Source organism: Suncus etruscus, chromosome X (assembly GCF_024139225.1).
Source record: "Suncus etruscus isolate mSunEtr1 chromosome X, mSunEtr1.pri.cur, whole genome shotgun sequence".
Classification (NCBI taxonomy): Eukaryota; Metazoa; Chordata; class Mammalia; order Eulipotyphla; family Soricidae; genus Suncus; species Suncus etruscus.
The window spans coordinates 6,112,943-6,133,525 of NC_064868.1; the positions used below are offsets into that span (position 1 = coordinate 6,112,943).

Below are 20,583 nucleotides of genomic sequence, written 5' to 3' on the forward strand. Positions count from 1 at the left end.
TAATGGTGATACTTTTCCTCCAAATGGCAGAGATTTTGGTCTTTCTCATTGTGTAGTACAGCCATCTAGAAGAGCCATATATCTATTACGTAGATGGCTAGATTCCCATATATATATATATATATATATATATATATATATCCTAAGGGTCTTGAATAACTAGGCAGTGGTTTATGATATAAACCATCTTTTAGTCTCATCATTTGGCAAATAATTAGATATTTAACTTATCAAATAACATGGACATTTGTAAATTAATAACTTTGAAAACAGAAGCAAGAAGATTTTATGATAATGAACAGGCAACCAACATATAAACAACCACTTAAAATGACAGTTGTGGCAAAAAGATAAAAAAAATATGAGTGTTACCAACTAAAATGGGTATAACTTATTATCTAGGCTTCATTTCACTGGTATTTTTTCCATAAAAATATATTTGTTTTGCAGTGTACTTAAAGCAAAAATTGCCAAACTTCTGTTTTCATGTGGCAGATTTATTTCAGTAACAGGTAATTTTGTGACATAAGATGTGTTTTTCACACATATTTTTTACAAATGTCATTTGTTGTTGGGTTATCAGTACCTTCAGAAAATTGATACTACTCTCTGCAGCCATCATACTGGATTTCAAATATAATCTTCTTTTCTCCCTGTTGTCCACAGTAGCATGGTTTAGAATTAATCCATTGAATTTAATCCCAAAACTTGGGAAAAAAACTGATAAATTAAACTTAGTTTAGGCATCAATATACCAACCAAGGATACTTGGCCTTCATATTTATTTAGAAGTGAGATAAAAATAGCTGATGTGATTAGGAATTTTTTTTTGTTTTTGGGCCACACCCAGCAGTGCTCAGTGCTTACTCCTGGCTATCTGCTCAGAAATAGCTCCTGGCAGGCACAGGGGACCATATGGGACACCGGGATTTGAACCAACCACCTTAGGTCCTGGATCGGCTGCTTGCAAGGCAAACACCGCTGTGCTATCTTTCCGGGCCCGATTAGGAAGTTTTTAAGTTGGAATGGATGGAAGAATAAAACAGTGTCAAGTTTTTGGAACTCTGGGCATAGGCAATTATTTATCATTTTTGTTAACCCCCAAGAACATTTTATTACTCTAGATCCCACTGCAGAAGATTTATATTGAAATTTTACTTTAAGATTTAGTAGAAAAAATAAGCATGAGTGGGGAAAAAATCAAAAGTAGCTTTTCAGAATATAGACAAAATATGAGAGTAAGAAGATGCATGAGTTAAAGAAATTAATTCTAGACATAAAATTTCCAACTTATAAGGAGTTGCAAAAGTAACAGATGCTTAAAAATTGATTAAAGGAAATTGTCGAGAACAGTTAGATTATCCACAGAAATAAAGAATTCAGTTTTCTTGGGTTGGAGAGATAGTACAACAGGTAAGGTGCTTGCCGAGGATATCAGGTGTGACCCCTGATGTCATATTCCCTCACCACCAACAAAAAATTCCAATTACCAACAAGTGTTTCTCAGTCTTTTTTTCTGACTTATGGCTCTCTACTGAATTTGTTACCTTCTTGTGTACCCTTGTCTTTTTGATTGGCCCCTAGTCTTGTACTCTGGTGCATTAATTTCCCCTTGGGATATCCTTTAAAACTATGGGGTGCCACACCTGATGACACTCAGGGATTATTCCTGGATCTGCACTTAGAAATCAGTCCCTGTATGATCAGGGGTTCATATGGGACATTGGGGATCAAGCCTGGTTGTAAAGTTTTACCAAGCACTTAACGCCGAAGAAATGTAGATCTATATAAATGTATGAAGCCTGAAATTTCAATAGTTCAAGGACAGAAGAATATTCTTAAAGCTTCCAGGCGCAAAAGCAGGTCACCAAGCCCAAAGTGTCTATTAGGCTGGCATCACCTAATACTACCATCTCATCATCAGCCTTGGTTGTGAGAAAATGACAACAGTCATAAGGTGCCAGAACGATAACACAGCAGGTAGTCATTTGCTTGCATGTGGCCAACCTGAGTTTAATCCTGGTATCCCTGAGCCTGCCTGAGGTAATTTCTGAGTGCAAATCCAGGAATAACTGGTGATGCTGTGTGTGGCCCAACTCCTACCCCACAAGTCATAGGCATGATCATTTTTATTCTGTAATTTAATACCAAGCTAAACTATACAAATGTAGACATCAACCTAAAGACATTTTCTGGTGTGTGAGGATCAGAAAGTTTTCTTCCACATAACCTTGTATAAGAAGTTCCAAAGGAGCAATTTAAGGAGAATGAGACAGACATGGGAAACAGAAATAGTGGATTCAACCAGGAAAGCACTGACGAGATATCATCTGAGAAAGCTTTGCACCAAGGGCAGGAGAACAATCATTCCCAATGGGAGGGTAAGGAAGGGCTCTCAGAATGGAAAATATGGTTTCGGGATAAGAGATGCTTAAGAATAATTGCTGAATTGACTTGTCCCTCCCAAGGATTAGGGTGGCTGCTAGAAATTGGGAAAATAGGAAACTACAAGAAATTCATGGTCCAAATGGAAATAAAAACATAAATGTATCATGAATTAAAGCATTTAATGAAGTGGAAGTTTTTTTTTTTTCAGGCCACACCCGTTTGATGCTCAGGGGTTACTCCTGGCTTAGTGCTCAGAAATTGCCCCTGGCTTGAGGGGACCATATGGGACGCTGGGGGATCGAACCGCGGTCCTTCCTTGGCTAGCGCTTGCAAGGCAGACACCTTACCTCTAGCGCCACCTCGCCAGCCCCTGAAGTGGAAGTTTTTAAAAGTAAAAATGTTCAAGAACAGGAAGTATCCCAGGTTGACTGTGTAAGGGAATGTTGGGTGATAATAGAAGGAAGAGAAACTAGACACCCTCCAATGGCAAGGGGAAGTGTCAGTTCATTTAGTTTGGGGAAACTTGGGGGTTTTGATCAGTCACTTCATATGACCAGAAATCACTAACTTCAGAATATAAATTAATCAACAGGATGAATCATAATGGTAGTGGTAGAAATGGGTGTTTGAAAAACCCAATTATTTGTTTTAATTAGTTACTTTCAGTTTTCTGCAGGAAAGGCGCTTGTGTTGAATGATAGAAAAAGATAGAATGAAAAGTGGCCAGATTGTACAAAGGTGAAGGTACTTGTCTTCATTCCTGCTGGCCCTAGTTAGATCCTCCATACCCTATGATCTCTCAGGGAGTACTGTGAGTAATCACTGAGCAAGATCCAGGAGTTGCCCCATCTTTTTCCTCCTCCCTGCCTCCACAAAAAGAATGTAAGGTATTCCCAAGTGCTTGATGTTTTAGTAGTAGGTGTTTTAATTTGAGGGGCCATGACTGCATTTTTTTACTCACATGCTTAACATTAGAGTCATCAAAACTGAAATATTTTTTGAATAGCAACTGCTAATTTTTGTGAAATCAGTCAGTAGTAACTCACACTGTAAGTTTAGTGCTTGATCCTATGTACCTACTTCAAAATGCAATATATTTATAAGTGATTTTCTTTCTTCCCTGTGTTTTTATTGGCAACCATCGTAGTTTGCAATTATATATAAACCAAAACATTGCTACATTAATAAGTTACATTCCAATTTCCCAAAAGGAAAATGATGAAACATACAGAATATAATTTTTCACAGCCTGTGATTTAAGGGCATAAATGGTCATCAGATCCTAGACTCTTTAGCAGGTGGTTTGTTCTTAGACTGGTTGGAATTCAACTTCATGAATCCACTTGTCTTCAAAGTACATTGTGATGGCACTTTGGAGTATAGAAAATAATGGTTTTAAAGTTTTGTTTCCATGTTTAATGTATATAACAGTGGTATAAAAAAGTGTATGTGTATAACTTAGGAGTCAGTAAGTATGTAGTTGGTGGGCTCTGCTAATTTTTTTGCTGATAAGAGTATGCTATCCAAAATTTGGAAACTAACTCATTATGATGGGCTTTAGAAATAGTTTCTAGGGGCCGGTGAGGTGGCGCTAGAGGTAAGGTGTCTGCCTTGCAAGCGCTAGCCAAGGAAGGACCATGGTTCGATTCCCCAGTGTCCCATATGGTCCCCCCAAGCCAGGGGCAATTTCTGAGCGCTTAGCCAGGAGTAACCCCTGAGCATCAAATGAGTGTGGCCCCAAAAACCAAAAAAAAAAATAGTTTCTAAAATAAGGACAATGGAATAGGAAGGTGCTTGGAGATAAATAATTTTTTGCTTTGTTTAATCTTAGTAAAGCATTTAATTAAATGTATCCTCTTAATTGTTAAAAAAAAATTTGGAGGCAGTTTCTCAAGCCAGCTGAGCTAGTTGACCAAATTCTAGAGACCAGTTACAAAAACTTAGGTAGTAAGTCTATGTGTTTCTGTTTCTGATCTTGCATCTGACAGTTCCCACGTGAGAGGATGGTTTGGTGGTACCTCTCTGCAAGAGCAAAACTGAGCCCTAATGTCTCAGTTACTGGCTTGTGACCAGTACCTAATATCTCAAAACTCCAAGATAGGTCATTCAAACCATTTTACTTTTAAAAGTCCTCTTATCTAGTGCTGAATGAAGGATCCTGGGCATTCTAAACTGTTTTGACTTTCTCTGGGATATATTCCGAGTTAACCCTCTTTAAAGGGTGAAAAAAATACCTAAACATGGTAGGTTTTGAATAGATTATTTGCTGAACTTGAATCTAAATCAGTCTTACGTATATATTGATCTTTGAATGGTTTAAAAAATAAATTTTCGGGGCCGGGTGGTGGCGCTAAAGGTAAGGTGCCTGCCTTGCCTGCGCTAGCCTTGGACGGACCGCGGTTCGATCCCCCGGTGTCCCATATGGTCCCCCAAGCCAGGAGCAACTTCTGAGCACATAGCCAGGAGTAACCCCTGAGCGTTACCGGGTGTGGCCCAAAAACCAAAAAATAAATAAATAAATAAATAAATAAATAAATAAATAAATAAATAAATAAATAAATAAATTTTCTTCCTGCTATAGAAACATTTGTTAGAAACAGCTAGCCCTTGTAGATTGGGAAAGGGGGAAAGTGGAGTGGATGCTCAGAAACAAGTGTTGAGGGAGACAGTTTTAGAATCAGCTAGTGCTTATTTCTGCCCTAATGCCTTTTATGTAGGATAGTTGTGAAAAATTAAAGAGATAATGAATGTGAAATGGCACACTCAAAGACAAAATCATATTATGAAGTTTTGTGGGGGTAGGCACAGTCGGTGGTACTGAGGAATTCTACACTCAGAAATTGCTCCCAGGGTGCTCAGGGGACCATACGGGATGCAGTGTCATGGTCTGTCGTGTGCAAGACAAACGCCCTAACCTCTGTACTATCACTCTGGGCTTATGTATTAGTATGGTCAGAGTTCCAACAAGTCTAAAAGAATAAAGCTGCATCAGTATAGAGTCAAAAGAAGGAAGGCCTGGATTTACCCAAGTGCTTGTCTCTTCTTTTATTTCTTGTTTTCAAAAGCTACCATATTTGGAGATCCTGGTTTATCTTTCTGAGAAATATCTGTAATTCCTTCATTAACATTTCTGTGTGTCAGAAAATGTTAGTTGAGCTCAAACATCTATATGAAATACAGTAGTAATAAAAGCAATAAATAGTTTGTATAAAACATTTAGAGTCTTGCTAATAGTACTTATGCATCTAGGAAAAATGTAACATTACATGCCAAAATAAGTTAAAAAATAATCCTAATTTCTGATTTTATTACTATTGTTTTGAAGTATAATACCTTGGTTATAAGTGTGCTATGTAGTTTTTATATAGTTAACATTTTTTTTCTGGTTCCTTTTATCAGAAAAAGTGGACATTCTCTAAAACTTCTCTTAACCTGTAGACTGTGTCATCATGCTAATTCTAATCATGCTAATCTGTCTAATCCTTCATCTAAATATTAGTTTTTTCATTTTGTGTTTTAAAATTAACTTCACTGTTCTATCAAATCACAGATAGTACGAGGGCAGTAAATTTATCTTAGATATCTGTTTCAATAAGAAAAGAAAGTTGGCATATTTATCCAAGCAAGTTTACTGAGATTTGAAGTCTTCACATTTATACTGACTTGCTTTTTTAACTGTACTCCCCAGTAGAGGGCTTTTTGACATAAATGCCATTGGTTCTGCCTTGTCCATTCACATATCAGAGAACAATAAGTACTCAGATGTTTTCATAATTTTTTGTACCTTTTCCCTCATGAAACAAGACTAATAATCCTCAATAGGGAATGAATTTTGGAAATAATCATTGCTGGTGTTATATCGATGTTAAATTGACCTATGTGATAGGCTGATATTAGTCTCAGTCTAACCTTACTTGAAAATATATTTGCCTGACATGCTCTAATTGGTGGATATAATGTGCTGCTTTATGTTGCTTGATTGGAGGGGAAAAATACCTCTAACCTCTTTCTCCCCTATATTTGTATAACAGGAAGAAGGCAGTATCAAAGAAATTGCCATCACACACCATGTGAAGGAAGGACATGAAAAGGCAGATCCTTCCCAGTTTGAACTCTTAAAAGTGTTAGGGCAGGGATCATTTGGTAAGGTAAGTCATGAATGAATGCTTTACAAAATATTAGATTTGGAGGTGCATGTCTGTTTTATACATATGAAAAATAGACGTAGTTATGAATGGTTGGGTTTCTATACATTGAAGTATTTTTAAATTTACAGTATTCTTATTTTATCTACATGATTTATGACCCCTCTAATTATTACTTCTTGAGTGATTAAAAATCACAAGAGATCGCCTTGATAAACTGATCTCTTTTAAGTATGTGTAAAGAACTAGAACGTGGTCTTGGCAGCATATCCTTAATAAACTTGAACATGAGTGGGTACCCAGGGAGGTAGGTAGGATAAGATGGTTGCATGTCCAAACAAGAATGCAAGGTTGGTGACATACCATTTGTTTTTTAGATGAGTGCACAAGTTATAGAATTCTAGTCAATGATATCCGTGTTTTTATATAAAAATATTTCTTTGGGCTGGAGAGATAGTATAGCAAGTAAAGCTCTTGCCTTACATGTGGTCAAACCTGGTTCAGTCCCTAGCATCCCTTGCACACCACAGATGCAGAGTGTCTGCGTTCAGAGCTAAGAGTAGCCCCCAAATATTTCTGGATCTGCCCCAAAAATGAAAAAAACAAATTTTTCCTCAAAACCATCCATTGAAGGTGCTTGTGAAGAATTAAAGCCTTCTATTTGGAGAAGTACAACATTATAATTACTACTACTTTATTGACTTGGTCCATTTTTCAGAAAGGAAATTTCAGATTGCATTCAACTTTTCATATTGCAAATATGTCCTTACCAACTGTCAGCGAGGAATCACCTGAAGATATGCTTTTTCAGACTTTGAAACACAAGCAAGTTAGCATTCCTGTATTTTAATGGGACGATTTAGCAGTTCTTTGTTAACAGTTACAGCTGTTAAACCCTTTTCAGTCCCAAGTTATGCTTTGATCCAAATATAGATGAAGTAGCCAACAGAATAGAATGGTTACAAGTTTAGACTCTAGGTTACCAGGCAGAGATTCCAATTGTTTTCTTGTTTATTTAACTACATGTGCTTGTGCACGTAACTCAAACTTTGTTGCCCCCATTTTACTTCTTCTCTCCAGTATTGAAGTTCTTCAGGATTCAGTCTAAACTACATCCTCTCTATCCTCCCTACTAATTATTTTCTCTGTGTCTACTATCTTAATTATAACCCAGAGACAACTGACATAACAGATATCTATCTCAATCTAGATTATGCTTTAAGTTTTGAATTCTATGTATAGCTGCATATAGTTCTTCTTGTGGTAAGTTTCAGAGGCATTTTTTAATTAGAGTTCTAAAAATATTTATCTTTAAACTCAGGATGTATAAAACCAAAATCATGATTATTCCCTTATCCCTAAATCTGCCGTAATTTATTTTTCCTCTGTCATTAGCAATAGCACCCAGTAAAATAAGTGAAAGCTTTGGGAGGCATTCTTGACACGAACTCCAGTCCCCAGCCTTTCTGCCACTTCCCTTCCACTTGCCCCCAATTTATCTGATCCACCAGCAGATCTTGTGGCTTTAGTAAAGGGTTCTCAACTCTCTGCCACCACCTATTGAAGGAGGCTAATAAGAATAACAAATGTATTCTTGCCTCAAATAATTATCTACCTGTTAGCCAATATCAACTTACTTTATTCTTATACCCCTTCGCACTTTTGGGGGTGTGTAAAATCATCCACATGCCATATTTCCAGCCCTGGGTGAACAAGTCTGAATCAGGGTCATGCATGAAATAATCCAAAACAAGCTGAGGGTTAAACACTTGTAATCTGGCAATTTTCTACCATAATTTCTACCATAATTCTGCCTGCCAGAATTATGATTAGTTTTGAGTACAGAGATCACCCCCAGGTGGGGGCAGTAAGACAAATAAGACAGTAAGGATAGATACATGTCCCAATCAGGTGTACATGTAAGACAGTCTCTGTTTGGAGGTGAAACCAAGTTGTAAACAGATACAAAGAAACCAGTGATGATCTTTGTTTTGGGTAAAATAAGATATAACCTAACAGGGAGGGGCACACCTAGAGGTGCTCTGGGGTAACTCCTGGCTTTGCACTGAGGAATCACTCCTAGCAAGCTCCAGGGATCAATCCTAGATCAGCCACTCACAAGAAAAACACCCTACCCACTGTGATTTTTCCGATAGAATTTTTTTTTTTTGCTTTTTGGGCCACACTCGGTGACACTCAGGGGTTATTCCTGGCTATGTGCTCAGGAATCGCTCCTGGCTTGGGAACCATATGGGAAACTGGGGGATCAAACCACAGCGGTCCATCCTAGGCTAGTGCATGCAAGGCAAACACCCTACTGCTTACGCCACTGCTCCAGCCCCATAAAAAATGTCTTTTTTTTGGGGGGGGGGCCACACCCGGCGATGCTCAGCAGTTACTCCTGGCTGTCTGCTCAGAAATAGCTCCTGGCAGGCACAGGAGACCATATGGGACACCGGGATTCGAACCAACCACCTTTGGTCCTGGATTGGCTGCTTGCAAGGCAAACGCCGCTGTGCTATCTCTCCGGGCCCATAAAAAATGTCTTAAGGTGACTGAGGAGCCCCTCATTTCTACCACAACTGGAACGTTTAATATACTTTTCCCTACCTCTTGCCACATTACTGTTCTTCTGTCCTTAAGCACTGTCTTTCTCCCATTACTCCCATTAAAATACTTCTACCTAACCACCTTTCCTCATCTCTGTAGCTCTTCTTGTTTTGCTTTGTTTTGTCTTGTTTTAGATTTTTGTTTTTTACTTAAAGTCTCAAAGAACTCTTCCCTGAAATTCTGACTAGATTACAGTTCTGTTTTGCACTCTCTTAGAACATTATATACCTCATCTTAATACCACCATTGTAATTTTCTATTGTAGAATTATTTGTTGTTCATTCCCCACACTAATGTTCCTTGAGTGCAAGAACCATGTTTTGTATCATGTCTTACATTGAACCAGTAGTATATTACTCAGCCATATTATTTGATACCTCTCTATGTGAAATATATGGAATATAGATAGATTATATATAGATAGATTCTGTATACCTAGCATATATTACTTGGAAATAATTATAAATAATGGTTCTGATCTCAAAGCAAAGTATTGATAATTAAGTGATACAAGTCAAGCATATAATACATGTGATGAAATTATATTATCAAGCAAAATATTATGCCTAATTCACATGATTCACATAAATAGGTTGCTTTCTATAAGTTATATTTTCAGAAAATAATATTTAATATTTAACAATATTTAAGTTCCCCAAAGTTAGTCTGTTTCTTCCTTTAAATACTTCCTTTCTTCCTTTTAAATACTTTACTATAAATAGCAAACATTAAAAATAGGGCATCTCGGGCCCGGAGAGATAGCACAGCAGCGTTTGCCTTGCAAGCAGCCAATCCAGGACCAAAGGTGGTTGGTTCGAATCCCGGTGTCCCATATGGTCCCCCGTGCCTGCCAGGAGCTATTTCTGAGCAGACAGCCAGGAGTAACCCCTGAGCACTGCCGGGTGTGGCCCAAAAACCAAAAAAAAAAAATAGGGCATCTCCTTTCTTACTCACCTCAAAAGCCAGTCTAAGCCAAGGAACCCTTGGGAGAGCCTCAAATAACTTCCTAGGGGACTTCAAAAGGTCAAAAATGGTATAAGCTCCAAAAGGTCAAAAATGGTATAAGCTCCAATACCATCCAGGACTGCTACTGCTGCTTCTAGGCTTGGCTGGTGACTGGACAGAAGGAAGAGATTAAGAATGCCCTGAGAGAGATGTAAATCAAAACAACAATGAGGTATGATCTCATACCACAGAGTCTGGCACACACCACAAAGAACAAGAACAATCAGTGCTGGCAGGGATGTGGAGAGAAAGGAATTCCTATTCACTGCTGGTGGGAATGCCATCTAGTACAGGCTTTATGGAAAACAATATGGAGATTCCTCAAGGGAAAAAAACGGAAATTGAGCTCCCATATGATCCAGCTATACCACTCCTAGGGACATACCTTAGGAACACAAAAATATAATTCAAAAATCCCTTCCTCACACCTATATTTATTGCATCACTATTTACAATAGCCAGGTTCTGGAATCAAACAAGATGCCCTTTAACAGATGAATGGCTAAAGTAACTGCGGTACATATACACAATGGAATATTATGCAGCCGCCAGGAGAGTGAAGTCATGAAATTTTCCTATACGTGGATGTACATGGAATCTATTATGCTAAGTGAAATAAATCAGAGGGAGAGAGATAGAAACAGAATAGTCTCACTCATCTATGTGTTTTAAGAAAAATTAAGGACCTTATTATAATAATGCCCAGAGACAATAGAGATGAGGGCCCAAAGGACTGACTCACAATATGAAACTCACCACAAAGAGTAGTGGTGCAGATAGGGAAATATCTACACTAACAACTATCATGACAATTTTAATGAGTAAGAGAAGTAGAATGCCGGCTTGAATACAGGCAAGGGTTGGGAAGGGGGTGCATTGATGGTAGCAATATTGCACTGGTGAAGGGGGGTGTTCTGTTTATGGCTGAAGTAAGCCCTGAGTACTGCTACATGTGGCCCCAAAACAAATCTCAAAACAGGCAAAAATATTCTGAGCAGACCTAGCAATCTATCCAAGACTATAAAATTTTAATTTGTAAAGGTATGTGCACATCTATCTATGTTAATTGAATGTCATTTACAGTAGCACAAGTCTGGAAACTACCAAGAGATGATGGCTACAGATGTGCATAGTGGAATAACTCAACTATAGGAAAAGATGATAATCTTGATAATCCTAAATTTTGCTATAACATGGGCAAAACCTATAGTATAGTCAGGTTAAGTAAAATCATTAGAAAAGGAAGATACCAGATTATCTCACCCATGTGTGAGCAAAGGACTAGATAATGTCTAACAAAAACCAACCCTCAGGCTATGCTGAAAGAACAAGGGTTAAGGAAGGAAGGGAAGGAGGGAGGGAGGGAGGGAGGGAGGGAGGGAGGAAGGAAGGAAGGAAGGAAGGAAGGAAGGAAGGAAGGAAGGAAGGAAGGAAGGAAGGAAGGAAGGAAGGAAGGAAGGAAGGAAGGAAGGAGGGAGGGAGGGAGGGAGGGAGGGAGGGAGGGAGGGAGGGAGGGGGGAGGGGGAGGGAGGGAGGGAGGGAGGAAGGAAGGAAGGAAGGAAGGAAGGAAGGAAGGAAGGAAGGAAGGAAGGAAGGAAGGAAGGAAGGAAGGAAGGAAGGAAGGAAGGAAGGAAGGAAGGACAAGGGTTACCAAAGGACATTGATGAAAGATATAGAAATGGTCCTGTGAACACTCGTAGAGGGAGGGAGGGAGGAAAGAAGGAAGGAAGGGGGAAGGAAGGAAGGAAGGAAGGAAGGAAGGAAGGAAGGAAGGAAGGAAGGAAGGAAGGAAGGACAAGGGTTACCAAAGGACATTGATAGAAATGTCCTGTGACATTGATAGAAATGTCCTGTGACATTGATAGAAATGGTCCTGTGAACACTGCTAGAGTAGTATTCTTGGAGGGTGTGGTGTGGTGTGGTAGCATAGTGCTTGTAAACTTGTAAATGATTCCCATAGCCCAAATCCCTGGCACTGTGGGGTATGCACTGATTGCTGTGCACCCTTACGTTACTATTATTATTATATAGACTATTGACCACAAATTGCCAGGATTGGGCCCTCGTCCTGAAGAGCACCATTTGGAAGACCCAAACAGAACTTTAAAATATTTATGTTCTTGTGAGCTGAAGTGTTACCCCAAGAAATAAAATATTAATTAAAAAACATTTTTTTGTTTTTGGGCCACACCCGTTGATGCTCAAGGGTTATTCCTGGCTATGCACTCAGAAATCACTCCAGGTTTGGGGGGACCATGTGGGATATCAGGGGGGATCGAACCACGGTCCGTCTTAGGCTAGCGCTTGCAAGGCAGACACCTTACATCTAGCGCCACCATTCCGGCTCCAAAAAATAAATATTTTTTTTAAAAAACACATGGGAAATTATCAAAGGAAAGTAGTCAGTCACAGAAGGAAAGGGGTAGAGACAGAATGATCCTCTCAGATGGGATTGGAAGATACACAGTGAGGTAGCAACAAAAGTTTAAAGGCCACATAGTGGGAGAATGGAGCCCCATAACTGATTTGAGGGCTGGGGAGTGAAAGGGAACCATTACAGCCTTGGGGTAGTGAGATGGGTACCCAGGTGATGGATGTGCTGTTGGACTTGTATGCATAAGAAACCACTATGAATAATTTTGTAAACAATAAAGAAAAATTTTGGAGTACGTACATTGAGCAGGAGCACGGGATTGGTTAGCTTTGCAGTACTTGTCCTAATGCCTCCATTGTGACACTAAGCAAAATTGTTTAACCTCTCTGAGCTAAATCCCAGCGTGGACAGCTCTAAAATGGACATTTTGAAGTTGGCCTGCCCCCCCCAGATAATTAAGATGATCTATTACCAATGCTTGTGAAAGTCCTTTACAGACCAAGACATGCTGAAAAGTGTTAAAGTGCTTTCAAATATGGGTGGAAATAGCTTTGAATCCACCAGAAGGAATTTTTTTATAGATTGACACAAAGAAGCTTGATTAGGGAGTCTGAAAAATTAATAAATATCATATGAACATTAATTGCGTCTACCAAATTAGAATGTATTTCTGTTCAGCAAAGTCTTAATCATCTTTGATTACCTTTACCATTTGACCATTATTTTGCCGTAGGAACCAGCCTGCTCTAATGGCAGGTAATGGCAAGGGAGAGCCATGTTAGTAGAGGAATACATAGGATTTCTGCACAGGTGTTGGAGTTTTGCATGCAGCATCTTTTTCTGGTACCTCTAGCACCATTTCTTAAAACCAATAACTCTGCCTTGCCCTAGAATCAGTTGGATGAATTGTTTTTTGATTTTGTGCTAATAGCCTGGCACATAATGTAGATAATTGGGAGCTGACCCTTAAGTTAATTTCTTACGATAATTGCATTTCTTCTTCCCATTTGGAGTTGCTAATAATAATGCTAGGGAAGAATGGGCAAGAGAAAAGGTTGAAAAATCAAGTCTATTTAGCAAGTCTCTACAAAGATTTGCTTGCAAAGATGAATGAAACTAATGGTCAAAATGAGTAGAGGATTTATTGATAGTTTTATATTATCAATATTACAACATGACCATGAATTTTACAGTGCAAACTTTTATTCATTCATTCTTGCTAAAATACCATAAAATATTTTAATGCAACTAAAAATATAACAATTTTCATTGTTGGAATTTTTCATTTGTTAAAATAAAAAGTTATCTGTGTTATAAGTTAAACATGCTAGGCTTTTCTTTAATTGCTAAGGAATTTAAAGAATTTTATTTTTGTTTTGTGTATTCTATGATCTTCGAGGAAAGGCAAACAACAAAAAAAGAAGAAAAAATATATTCAGTCACCAACATCCAATTAACCCTGTTTATTATTGTTTATCATTGATGCATTATAAGGAAAGCAATATATAGTATATCAGAATCTTTTTAATAAGTTTTTTAATTCAATAATCTTTAATGCCCTACTATGTATACATAAAGGGATATGTGAGTGCTGCCTCTATGGATAAAACTATGGTAGTCCTCAAAAACAAAACAAAAAAACAAAGAGGCCGGAGAGATAGCATGGGGATAAGTTAATTTGCTTTTTATGCAGAAGGATGGTGGTTCGAATCCTGGCATCCCATATGGTCCCTTGAGCCTGCCAGGAGTAATTTCTGAGCATAGAATCAGGAGTAACCCCTAAGTGCTGCCAGGTGTGACCCAAAAAACAAAAACAAAAACAAAACTATGGTAGTCCTTAAAATATAAAAGAAATTTCAAATGAGCCAGCAATACTACGTCTTAGGCACAAAGTCCTGAAAACAAATAATTTGAAAATATATTTGCACCTCATCTTTATACCAGCTTTATATACAGTATCCCCAAAAAAATGAAATCAGCCTAAATGCCCATGTAAAGATCACTGAATTAAGAAGCTATGACGTGGAAGCTCACCACAAAGAGTGATGAGTTTAGTTAGAGAAATAACTACATTTTGAACTGTCCTAATAATGAGAATGTATGAGGGAAATGAAGAGCCTGTTTAGAGTATAGGCGGGGGTCGGGTGGGGAGGAGGGAGACTTGGGACATTGGTGATGGGAATGTTGCACTGGTGATGGGTGGTGTTCTTTACATGAGTGAAACCCAAACACAATCATGTATGTAATCAAGGTGTTTAAATAAAATAAAAAAGAAGCTATGACGTATATGCCAAATAGAATATTCTACCATAAAAATGATAAACTTGTGTGTGTCATTTGGGGGAAAAATGTGGAAACTTATGAGTATATATTAACACAAGTATCAGGTGATTTCATACATATGTGGAATGTAAATAATTAAACTAAATAAAAGGACAAGTTAATAAAAGTCACTCCCAGACTTGATGGCAACTATGATTATCGAAGGAAGTGGTGGGGGAGTGGGAGGAGTGGGTAGAGATGTGTTTCCCTGGTGTAAGTCCAGTTTTCTCACACACACACACACACACACACACACACAATGCCTTATCATATCAATTGTCATGATCCTTAAAAATTTTAAGTAACTTTTTCCTGATCCTACATAAAAGACTCAAGCAAATAAACCTGAAAGGAGCTAGAAGATGAGCATTTTAGGTAAGGGAGAAAATGTATTGCTGTCTGGATGGCTAGGTAAGGGAACTGGTTTTACTTAAGAGAATGTCAAATAAGGCCAGTTTAACTGTACCACTCCCAAAACAAAACAGTAATTAACAGTGTGAATGTTCACTATTCTGAGCCAGCTGTTTGGACAAATTGTAATGAGTGGAACTTCTGGTCTTATCTAAGCTTACTCGTACATCAGTGGTCAGCTCCTGGGCCTGCTGGGGCCTTATTTGTTTCAAACTGCCTCAACACCAGTAGCATGCCATGGAGGACACACCCAGCAATGCTCAGGCACAGCTCCCCACACAGTACTCATGGATCACACGTGGCAGTGGTACCACGTTCAGGGGGCTGAGTCAAAGAGAGCAATGCCCAGTCTCTGTCATGCACAGCATGTGCGCCAGTTCTTGGAGTGATCTCCCTGACCCAGACATTTCTAGTAGTAAATTTATATTACGGCCCAAGGCTTACTTTAATAGTGGAATCGTTTGTGGTACTTTGTAAACATTCTTTTATTTTATTTCAATGCAGGTTTTCTTGGTCAAAAAAATCTCAGGCTCTGATGCTAGACAGCTTTATGCCATGAAAGTATTGAAGAAGGCCACTTTGAAAGGTAAGTGCCATGTTCTTGTAGTATAAACATACTGAAAAGTCTTCATAGATTTCTTACGACTCCAAGACTGTCTACTTATATTCTGAATATGTTCCTATTAATGTATAAATTTGGACTGTTTTCTGGTAGTGCTTGGAATTGAACCCAAGGCCTCAGATGTGCAAGTTGAGGACTCTACAAATGAACCGCAGCCTCAGCACAAGTTAGACTTTTGTAAAGAGAATTTTTACTGCTAGATTAGAAATTACGTGGCTAGTAAGCAAGCATGAGGGTTGCCTAATTATAAAAGAAGTTACTGTTTTAATGCTTCTTGGATTTTAGGCAATTTGTATTTTCTCTACTTTCTGTTTTTGGTGGAACAAATCTAGTAGGTACCTCAGAAATAATGAATGGATGGTAATTTTTCCCAGCATGCATATCTGAAAGTGCCTTTATTCTACCCCCTCACATAATTTATCATTTGTGTGAGCATAAAATTCTAGGTCAGAAATAATTTCCCTTCTGATATTTGGGTACATTGCTTCTACTGTCTTGCTTTCCTCTGTTACAATTATGAAGTTTATTGCCATTCTGATTCCCTTTGTGTGTAAGTTGTTTTCCTCTTTGAAAGTCTTTCAGTGGACCAGTCTGACTCCCTGGGGTTTTTTAATTTACATAGTGATCTTTCTTTAATGAGAGTTTTTAAAAGTCAACATACTACATATGAAGTAGTCTCTATGAATCTAGAATCTCAGTTCTTCAACCGAAAAGACTTCAGGGAAAGTCTTTTGTCATTTTGTCTCCAGTATATAGTGACTACTCTGGATGTAATAGTTCTAGATCAGTCTTTGATTTTAATATTTTCCAAGAAATTGTCACCGACTGTTACCTAAGCTTTGTACTAAACTTTTAATTTTTATTACCATTTGTAATTTCCTAGATTTTTTTCTTATTCTTTAATCTTTCTATTAAAAATTTATTTTTTGGTTTTGAGTGGCCCACACCCTGTGGCGTACAGGGGTTACTCCTGGCTATGCACTCAGAAATTGTTCCATGCTTGGGAGACCATATGGGATCCTGGGTATCGAACCACCTTCAGTCCTGGATCAGCCACATGCAAGGCAAATGCCCTAAAACTGTGCTATTGTTCCCACCCCTAAAAAAAATTTTTAATGGAGCCAGAGTAATAGTATAATCAGTGGGTAGGTGGCTTGCCTTGGCATGCAGTGAACCCAGGATTGATCTCCAGTACTTTATAGTCTGCCAGGAGTGATTCCTGAGTGCAGAGCCAGGAGTAAGCCCTAAGCACTGCTGGGAGTGCCCTCTCAAAACATTAATAAATATATATATACATATTTTTGTATATACAACTATATATTTTAGTAGAAATTATTGGACATTTACAGATATAAACAGAATATAAAGAATCCCCACATATCTGCTTTTTAAGCCCAGGATCATTGTTTCTTCATTACTATTCTTCCTCTTCCCCTTCTGTTACATTGAAGCAAACCCCTGACATTCTATAATTTTTCCATAGCTATTTTAGCATGTATTTCTTAAAGAATTTTAATAGAAATAATGTACTATATATTATGTCTTAAAATGCTATATAATGTTCAGATTTTTCTTTTATCCCTATTATTGTAACTAATTTTGCTTTTTAGTTATTGAACCAGTATTCATATAAGTGTACATTTTGCAATTATTTTTCATTTTTATTTCTTTGTTACTTGTCTTTAATTTCATTTTTTAAGTATGCAGTTTATTTTAAGGTTCAACTTTAAGTTTTGTTTTAGTACATTCTACCTATTCCTGTTTGCTGTTTATTTTAGTAACTGTTTTACATGTTTAGAGACATTCTTGAAGTGCCTGTGGTTATTTATGTCAGTTTCTCAGTTTAATAATAAAATAACAAAAAGCTGATTGAAAAGGGTTATATACCAAGAATTTGCTTATTTCTTCATTGTCTTCCCTTAGCTTAGATTTTAGCTTTTCTGGTCCATGTGAATTGCCACTTTCTCTCCTATTTTTTGTCCTTTTGAGTTTATGTATAATCTGTCTTTAAAAATTCAATGGGGTTTTGGAAGAATATAGACTAAAATATTCATATTTAACTAGAAGTTTTTTTCCACTTTAAAAATCCTACTATGGGGCCAGAGAGATAGCATAGCGGTAGGGCATTTGCTTTGCATGCAGCCAATTCAGGACGGACAGTGATTCCAATCCCAGCATCCCATATGGTTCCCCGAGCCTGCCAGGAGCAATTTCTGACTGTAGAGCCAGGAGTAATCCCTGAGTGCTGCTGGGTGTGACTCTAAAACAATCACAACAACAAAAAATTTCTGCTACTAAAATAAGTAGGGTCTAATAGAAGTCAACAGCATTAGGCTGAGTTTATGAGGACTTTTATCCTAATAAAATGTTCTGTGGACCTAAAAGTGAATTGCTTAAAAGTTTCCTAACAATAGTCCTAGTGACACAAATAGTATTTCTCCTTGTTCAGTTTCATGTTCAAATAAAGGATTTAAAATTTAGTAATTACTGTATAAGAAATATTTCAGAGTACTGTAATTGCCTTGCCAGCATGAGTCATATTAACAATTCTATTTAAAGTTTAGAGTTGAGCCAATAAAAATATGCCTTCTTAACTAGTATATTCTGATCAAAACTTGAATATAGGATAATTTATATTTGTCACTTCATATTTACATAAGCAAAATAAACTAGATTAGAATTACTACAAAGTCCCACCTTAAAGAACATGAAAGCTTACTGCTCATTTTCAACTGAACTAGAGCTTACCAATATTACATATGAGAAAGTTATCTCAGAAGATAAAAATCAATAGAAAACTCCTTGTGTTATAGAGTAGCAGGGCATCCCTAAGCAATGAAAAAATATGATCAAAAGTAATTCATTTGGTTAATAATACAACCACTAATCTGTAGCTCTTCACTACCACGAATCAAATAAGAATTTGTTTATTGGGGCCTAAGCAATAGCACAGCCGTAGGGCATTTGCCTTGCATGTGTTCGACCCAGGACAGACCCAGGTTCCATCGCCGGAATCCTGTATGGACCCCAAGCCTACCTAGAGTGATTTCTGATCACAGAGCCAGGAGTAACCCCTGAGCGCCACTGGGTGTGGCCCAACCCCCAAAAAAAGATTTTGTTTATTGTGATCAGATAATAAAAGAGAGGTACAGAGTAAATAAATTGGATACTTTTGCTCCTTATAGAGCAGAGGAATGATTTTTAAATAATAAACTTGGTGAGCTTTGTAATTATTGAAAGAAGCAGGTGTCCGGAACCCAGCTTTCTGGAAAGGTCTTATGAGTCTCAGTAGGAAAGAGCAGATTTGGCTGGGCTAGAACAGAATTTTCAGCAGTCCTAGCAATGACCCTTATTCACATAAATAATAGGAAGACACCATAATTGTGGTGATGGGATAAGATGATGAAATAAAAGATCAGTACTGAGTATTATATACTGTCTGGGCAAGTAGTAAAAAGAGCAGCTGCATAAACATCACAAGCTATCAGTTCCTCTTCCTGGTTTGCCCATTTTCATTTATTGGCACAAAAAAAATCAGACAGTTGGAGGTAGAACATTGGTAAGATGGAAAAAAATGGGAATTTTATCTTTTGAATATTTCCCCCAGGGCTCATGTTTCTGTTTTTTTAAACTCTATAGTCACCTTAAATTAAAATGAACCCCAGACCCCAACCCATTCTTTCTGTTACCTTTTGGCACAGCCATCTAGTCAGTCTAGCCAGGAAAATAGAAGTCTTATGATTTAACTTTTTTATTGTGCAACAGGAGAAAACTAACGGTCACCCATCTTTAGAGGTGAATGCATTGAGCTAGAAGGACTAAAAGAGCATGTATTGGAATGTTTTTAGTCATTGATTTGTTGCCATTCTCACCTGATGGAGAATGACACTGAAGAATGCATTTTTGTTTCTCTCTCTCGGGTGCCTACTACATAGAATGTGTTTAGAAAATGGTCAGTAAGAAAGCTTTGCCTACATTGTCAAACAGATTCATCCTGCCACTTTAATTTGTCAAGAATCTTCAACTCCTCAGTAGTCAACTTCTTATTTCCACACTGATTTGTTTCCTTTCTCTTAGTCATGCATGCCTTCCTGTTCTTTCTTGCACTGTTACCTTATACCTGAACTTGAATGTTCTGGGCCCTATTCTTCCCACCTATTCTTCCAAATTCCATTCTAAAATTCTTTAAGGTTGTATACCCTAATGCTACCTTTCCTTGCCATCCTTCCTATGCATTTAAAACTGATTTTTTTCTTCTCTGAATTTCTATCCTACTCTATTTGATTTGTGGTGTTACTACCATGAAGAAACATAAGTACTTTTTATTGAATGTCTCATATACCAGGAAGGAAAGGAGGGAGAGAGAAGGAAGGGAGGGAGGGAGGAAGGGAGATGGGGAGGAAGGATGGGAGAGAGGATGGAGGGGAGATAGAGAGGAGGGAAGAGGAGGGGGTTAGGGGAAAGGGGAAGGAATGGAAGGAGGAAGAAAGGGAGGTTTGGTTCAGTCCTCAAAGGTACAGAGATATTATCCCTGTCATATATGAGAGGTAATAGATGCTAAGAAAATTTAAATAAGGGCCCGGAGAGATAGCACAGCGGTGTTTGCCTTGCAAGCAGCCGATCCAGGACCAAAGGTGGTTGGTTCAAATCCCGGTGTCCCATATGGTCCCCCGTGCCTGCCAGGAGCTATTTCTGAGCAGACAGCC

General features: G+C 38.0%; 1 protein-coding gene across 1 annotated transcript in view; it reads left to right on the forward strand.

Annotated features, from left to right (window-relative positions):
* RPS6KA3 (ribosomal protein S6 kinase A3) overlaps positions 1 to 20,583 on the forward strand; it is a 137,079-nt gene that overhangs the window by 54,521 nt on the left and 61,975 nt on the right. The window contains exons 3-4 of the mRNA XM_049766784.1: positions 6,420 to 6,536; positions 15,760 to 15,841. Of these exons, the coding sequence (XP_049622741.1) occupies positions 6,420 to 6,536; positions 15,760 to 15,841 (199 nt within the window). The remainder of the gene's footprint in view (positions 1 to 6,419; positions 6,537 to 15,759; positions 15,842 to 20,583) is intronic.